The sequence below is a fragment of the Paramisgurnus dabryanus genome, chromosome 10, assembly GCF_030506205.2.
Source record: "Paramisgurnus dabryanus chromosome 10, PD_genome_1.1, whole genome shotgun sequence".
Taxonomy (NCBI): domain Eukaryota; kingdom Metazoa; phylum Chordata; class Actinopteri; order Cypriniformes; family Cobitidae; genus Paramisgurnus; species Paramisgurnus dabryanus.
This window is the reverse complement of record NC_133346.1, coordinates 5,148,413-5,155,378: the sequence shown is the minus strand read 5'-3', so window position 1 is coordinate 5,155,378 and position 6,966 is coordinate 5,148,413. Positions and strand designations below refer to the sequence as shown.

At 37.3% G+C, this 6,966-nt stretch overlaps 2 protein-coding genes across 2 annotated transcripts; both read left to right on the top strand.

Moving 5' to 3' along the window:
* Nucleotides 1-1,039: 1,039 nt before the first annotated feature.
* Nucleotides 1,040-2,030, top strand: LOC135739309 (trace amine-associated receptor 13c-like). The gene has a single exon (XM_065257532.2). The coding sequence runs from the start codon at nt 1,062-1,064 to the stop codon at nt 2,028-2,030; it is 969 nt and encodes a 322-aa protein (XP_065113604.1). The 5' UTR covers nt 1,040-1,061.
* A 3,538-nt stretch (nt 2,031-5,568) lies between these two features.
* LOC135739318 (trace amine-associated receptor 13c-like) lies at nt 5,569-6,619 on the top strand. Its single transcript, XM_065257539.2, has one exon. The coding sequence runs from the start codon at nt 5,618-5,620 to the stop codon at nt 6,617-6,619; it is 1,002 nt and encodes a 333-aa protein (XP_065113611.1). The 5' UTR covers nt 5,569-5,617.
* The last annotated feature ends 347 nt before the right edge of the window (nt 6,620-6,966 follow it).

The following is a 6,966-nucleotide window of genomic DNA, read 5'->3' as shown; positions in this document are numbered from 1 at the left end:
CCTGTGAATTCTCCAAATGGCTCTGGAGGTATATCCTGTTTCATGTGAAGATTCATAAACCCATAAAACAGTCATGTGAATCCCCAGAACTAAGTGAATCACCAAAGTCTCCTGGATCACGTGAGTTTTCTGCACTTTCTGCTTCGGCTAGGAAGTTTGAACCTGAATCCTCTGTAACGTCTGTTTTAGCCAAACCATATGAATGTGAGTCCCTTGTGCTTTTTGTGTTTACCAAGCTAATCAAATCTGCGTTTCCTGAAGTTTTTGCCCAGACTATAAAATCTGTTTCTGATTTTCCTGAGTTCCCTGTTAAAGCTGAGATGGTCACTTCCGAGTCCCCTGTGTTCAGTAGGTTATCATAGAGCTTCATAGACTCTCAACCCTTGCTAAAATGACTGTTCAGAATCCACAAAGACTTTTTGCCCTCACAAAAATGGCCACACATGATTCCAAAAGTCTCTCCGCTTGGCCCAAGATGGCCAATTTTGAACTCTCTGTCCTGCCGAAAATGGCCAATTATGAACTTTATGCCTGGCCCAAGATGGCTATTCCTGAGCTCCATGAACTCTCGGCCTGGCCCAAATTGCCAATGACTGAACTGTGTGTTTATTCTGTGTGGTCTGTCTTGCCAGCCTCTCTCTCCTCTGTCTCTGTTCACAGGCCCAGAATTACCCCAGCACCACTATGGGTTGCAGCTCCATCCTGGTCTCTAGTCCTGCTCTGCCGGCCCCGCCGTGGTCCCAGCCTCCGCCCGCGGCCCCGCCTTGGCCTTGAGAGTGAGAGTACATAATAATATACTGATATACTTAACACTTATACCCACACTGGCAGTACATCTTAAATGTTTTTATGGCAAGCTTTACACATTAAATGAACAGTTCAGTGGAGGCTTAGCAATTCTGCATATGGAAAGTGGGGACAGCTGTGGTATTATGATTACAAAGTCTATTGTTGCATCAGAGTGGGTGGTGAATGGGTTGGTCAGTCTGACAATGTATAAATAAAAGAACAGTAAAAAGAATCATATCAGATCAAACTCGTATTAGGAGGAGACTATACTCATGGCCTATGAGACAGAGGATTCTGAGACTCAATACTGCTTTCCTGCCATTAACTCATCATGCATCAAGACAAAACGCTCCACACATGATTACAATATCATGTATGTGTTTTTTTCATTGCTGTCAGTATGGACTGTGTTTCTGAATCTGCTAGTGATCATCTCCATCTCTCACTTCAAGAAGCTTCACAATCCAACCAACATGCTCATTCTCTCTCTGGCTGTGGCCGACCTGCTCGTAGGACTTATTGTCATGCCATTGGAGGCGATTAGGCTGATTGAAACATGTTGGTTCTTTGGAGACACTATCTGTAGACTGTTTATATTAATCATGGGATTGCTCCTCTCTGCATCTCTAAGTAATTTAGTTTTAATAGCTGTTGACCGTTATGTGGCTGTGTGTCACCCTCTGCTGTACCCACAGAAAATAACAATGACAAGAACAATAATTATTATCTGTGTATCCTGGTTCTACTCTTCAGCTTATAACATTTCAGTTATTATAACTACCTCACAAAGAAAATACACATGTTATGGAGAATGTACATTTATGATTACTTTTGCCTTGACAATCATTGACCTGTTTCTGTCTTTCCTATTTCCTTGTACCTTCATTATAACTTTATATTTGAGAATCTTCTATGTCGCACATCATCAAGTGAAAGTTATAAACTCTCTGATGAGGAGTGGAAAACATCTAACAGAAGGTTCAGTGAGGAGGAAATCTGAGAGTAAAGCCGCTCTGACATTAGGAATCATTGTGACGGTTTATCTGCTTTGCTGGATTCCCTTTTTTATTTTAACTCTAATACCAAACACAAGCATGACTTCTGCTATAGCCTATTTTATGTTATGGATGTTGTATATTAATTCAGGTGTGAATCCTCTCATCTATGCAATATTTTACCCCTGGTTTAGAGCGTCAGTTAAACACATCCTAAATCTATCCAAAATATTTATACCAGCATAACTTCAATTGGTCTTGTTTATTATAATAATAATTAAGGTTCTGGATTTACTAGCATTGTTCAAATCAGTCAATGATGGGGTTCAACCCAAAATATTACACTAGAAAAACAAAGTTAGTTTGAAATACTAGCAATAAATGCATTCTCTGAGAATTTATATTCATGTTTTAACTACAAATGTCACATTCATAATGCTGGGATTGCCCGGTTTGAACAAAGGTAAAACATGCACTGTTACTAATGTACAATGTACATTTTAATGCACAAAGTAGCTTTGGATAAAAGTATCTGCTAACTGTGTAAATGTTTATGGAAACTGGGGGCCAAATATATAAATAATAAGTTAGATCTGTAAATGTGTATGCAAACATGCACACTTACTACTCAGGCACAATGATATCTTTCTATAAATTGTCTTATTTAGTTTGAATAATAATTAAGTTGATGATTTTTTTATTTGAGTTATTTTTATTTCTAATTTCTCACATGAACATGCAAGACATGACACTGACCTGCATGAAGAGCAACTATTGCATCAGTCTGTCAATCTACTTACATGTGAGTTTGTTTCACACTTTTAATGAAGTTTTGGTGGATTAGATGCAGCACATAGGTGTTAACAGGACTCTCAAAACCCTGCACAGATTTTGAATAGCAAAGGATAACAAAATATTATGAGCAAAGATATTGTTACTGCGTCTAGGACGAATCAGCCCACGTTACCTTTCTTTCTAGAAGGCCAATTTTTATTATTGAGATCAAAAACCAGCCTCATTGCTCTCATGAAATTAATAAATGCATTTCTATTAGATTGACAACATGAAGGCAATACTAGCAATTTTAGGCCCTAGGCCCTATGTAAGAAAACAAGTTTGGGCCCCCTACCACACCCATTTCGCACCAAAAATACAAGCCAACTTAGCTATCCAAAATCTTTGTCTGCATTTTAATAATACAAACCTTTTTACTTCATTACTTTTGCTATTGCTTTTGACTATTATTAGTCTTTAGTCAATGACCTGCCATGTCTGAAGCTATAATATGATTTATTGTGCAATTGTAAATGTAAAAGAAAAATACAGTACAGTAATTATGTATGTAATAATTAAGTAATTGTGACCCTGCCTGTGAAAACCCATTTAACATATACATTTATCCAGATTGAGTTAAAAAACAGCCTTATTCGAACTTCCTGCTATGAAAGATAGCTAGAGCTTAATAAGTAAAAATTGTATGTACACTGTATTTTTTGCATGCCTTTGCCATGAAGTAAACCACAGTACACAGTATAGCAGTTTGTCACTGAGTTTGTTTACATGCACAGTCTTACGCCGATTATGCTTAATAAACTAATAACACGTGGGGTCAATGTAAACGTGTAAAACGTTTTTCTTTAATCAAGAAAAAGCCCATAAACGGCGTAAGCAAAAACCGATCGGCACAGGTAGAGTTTTGCTCATTACCCTGATTTCGCGTGGCATGTAAACACCCTTAACTGGCTTTCTCACGGTTTTGTCCATGTGCGCCTGTGAAAGATAAATGTCAGACGCGGAAGCGCAAAGTAACGCATAAAAGTCTCTGCTCTACTAAAGCAGTTGGCAGAGAAACTGCAAAAATAAAAACTTAAAAAAATAATTTATAGGTTCTGAAGACACGAAACGAGATAAACCAATATAGCTTAAAGCGCAAGTGATTTCAATGTTAAGTCAATGTGAAGACGCGTTGACGCATTCCCATTTATAAGCCCCCTGTCACACACTGATTAACTCTTTCACCGCCAGCGTTTTAAAAAAAAAGTTGCCAGCCATCGCCAGCGTTTTTCATGATTTTCACCAAAGTTTAATGCCTTCCAGAAAATGTTCTTCTTTAAATATATAAACATACAATATACCAAATGAAAGAACAGACCCTCTGCTTTCAAACAAAAAAAACGTTTTATCCTACCTTCAGTGGTTCTTTTGTAATCAGCTTTTGAATATGGGTAGGTTTCTGCAAAAACACCACAATTTGAGCAAAAAGCAGAGATAATTCAATTTTTGTGACGGACTTTTCATAGAGATCCCATTCAGAGCGATTTTTAAAACAGACACGGACATGCAGCCGCTTGCCATAGGGCAATACTTCCGGTTTTAAAAGGTTGCGGAAGGGCGCCACCTGGTGGATAATAGCGGTATTGCGGAAAGACGAAAAATCTCGTCGTTGGCGGGGAAGCGTTTTCTCTTAATTGACGAGATATCTCGTCAATGGCGGTGAAAGAGTTAACCAATGGGAATATTCTGTCACCGCAACATCCTTAAATGTACGTTGTTTACAGCAATAATCTGATATTAAATCGAATCGATCTGAACAGATTAATTAGTACTCCACTCCCTACATGTCTTTACATCATTAACTATATTGTTGAACCAACATGGCTAAAACAACAAATGTGCAACAAATTACTATGCTTTTCGGGAAACAGTCGTGACAAGCTAGTTAGTTTGTCCAACTATTGTGGTTCAGCAGCGAGCTATGTCGTTGTTAAAGTCCTGCACACAGGCGAGTGAACTGGTGGAATAATGGCGCTTCTCTTTATACAACCTCGTAAATATGGATAGGTTTCTTCAAAAATACACAAATTTAAGCAAAAAGCTGAAATAATTGCAAATACACTTCTCAATCCAAAGGCTGCAGCCCGCGGAGCTTGCATTGCAGACTGCATACGTCATCAAGCCTGGTTTATTTAAGTTAACTGAGCATTACATTCACAAGTCATAAAATGTACGATTAACTAAGAATAATAAAACCTTGGAAGGCTGTAGGCTTCGGATTGAGAAACGGCAAATATCAACGTGTCATTTGGGGATGTAGGTGATGAAAATCTCCTTAATAGTAGTTAAAAAGTGTCCCAGGAGATAAAAAAGATTAGCATGTTTTGTCGCTGATGTGGAAGCACAAGACAATCAGTTATTTAAAGCAGTAGCATGCTATTTTATTTCAGTCTTACACTTTTTTTTCCTATCATGACTGATGACATTGCAAATATTCAAAGAAGAGTGTTAAGCCAAGGTTTAGGAATACACATTGTGAAAGTCCAATTATAAAATCCCAGGATTAACCCCTGTTTAACTCTTTCCCCGCCAATGACGAGTCTTCTCGTAAATTAAGAGAAAACATTTCCCTGCCAATAACGCTTTCCTGATGAGTTTTAATGGTAATCTGTAATTCCGCTATTATCCACTTATAAAATTATAAAAAAAACTAAAGCAAAAACAAAATTTTCAACATTTAAAACTCTGTGTTTGTTTTGATAACCATTCTGAATTTGATCTTTTACAAAAAACAATTATTTCAGCTTTTTGCTCAAATGTGTGTATTTTTTAAGAAGCCTATCCATATTTAAGAGGTTATAAAAAGAAAACAAATAAAGAATTAATGCAGGAGGTGACATGTATTAAAAATGTGTTTATTACATCGCGCTAAATAAGGTTTTGCAGCCACCCACTATGCAGCAGGGGTGGTAGATGGGCTGGTCTAATCCAGACACTGTATAAATTAAAAGGACAGTAAGGAGATCAGATCAAACTCCTATCAGGAGGATACTATACTAATGGCCTATGAGACAGAAGATCATGAGACTCAATACTGCTTTCCTGCCATTAACTCATCGTGCATCAAGACAAAACGCTCCACAAATGAATACAATATCATGTATGTGTTTTTTTCATTGCTGTCAGTATGGACTGTGTTTATGAATCTGCTGGTGATCATCTCAGTTTCTCACTACAAGAAGCTTCACACCCCAACCAACATGCTCATTCTCTCTCTGGCTGTGACCGACCTGCTCGTAGGACTTATAATTATGCCCTTGGAAGCCATCAGGTTGATTGAGACATGTTGGTACTTTGGAGACACTTTCTGTAGACTTTTTTTAATAATCATGGGATTGCTCCTCTTTACATCTCTAAGCAATTTAGTTTTAATAGCTGTTGACCGTTATGTGGCTGTGTGTCACCCTCTGCTGTACACACAGAAAATAACAACAACTAAAACATTAATTATTATCTGCCTTTGCTGGTTATGCTCTTTAGTTTATAACATTGCTATAGTAGCAAGTATCTCACAGAGAACAGATGTGTGTTATGGTGAATGCATTGTTATGCTTAGTTTTGAAGGGAGAGCTGTCGATTTATTCTTTTCCTTCGTATTTCCTTGTTCCCTGCTCATAATTTTGCACTTGAGGATATTTTATGTTGCACATCAGCAAGTGAAAGTTATAAACTCTCTGCTGAAGAGAGGAAAAGATCTAACAGAAGGTTCAGTGAAGAGGAAATCTGAGCACAAAGCCGCACTGACATTAGGAATTATTGTGGCAATTCATTTGCTTTGCTGGATTCCCTATTATATCTTAACTTTAACAGAAAACACATTTATCTCACCCACTGTAGCACAATTTCTAGTATGGGTCTTGTATGTTAACTCATGCCTGAATCCGGTAATTTATGCTTTATTTTACTCCTGGTTTAGAACGTCTGTTAAACACATATTAACTCTCAGAATATTTCAGCAAGCAAACTATCGAGACAACATATTCTCAGATCATCATTCATGATTTGTTTTTTCTACCTAATTTGGGCTTCTACTGTGCAATTCTTAAAACATATTAGATGTTTTACAATAAGATGGCAATTTTATGTTCTACAGTGTCAGCATGAAATATCAGTTTTGGATTTCTAAAGCAATCAAAATTATTTGATAGTAAAAAAAAAGAAATCCTGCAATGCAATGTATGAGCCCAAAAGAGCCCCGATCTTAGCATCATCAGATCAGTCTGGGATAGTGCTGCACAATTAATCGCATCGCAATCGCAATCGCGATGTCAGCCTGTGCAATTATATGACAGCAAAATGTTGCAATTATATTAAATAAATAAATGTGTGGACTTGTTAACACAAACTT

Bases quoted from the DNA above. Each gene is read 5' to 3' on its own strand.
- LOC135739309 (XM_065257532.2), top strand. From the start codon at position 1,062: ATGGCCTATGAGACAGAGGATTCTGAGACTCAATACTGCTTTCCTGCC.
- LOC135739318 (XM_065257539.2), top strand. From the start codon at position 5,618: ATGGCCTATGAGACAGAAGATCATGAGACTCAATACTGCTTTCCTGCC.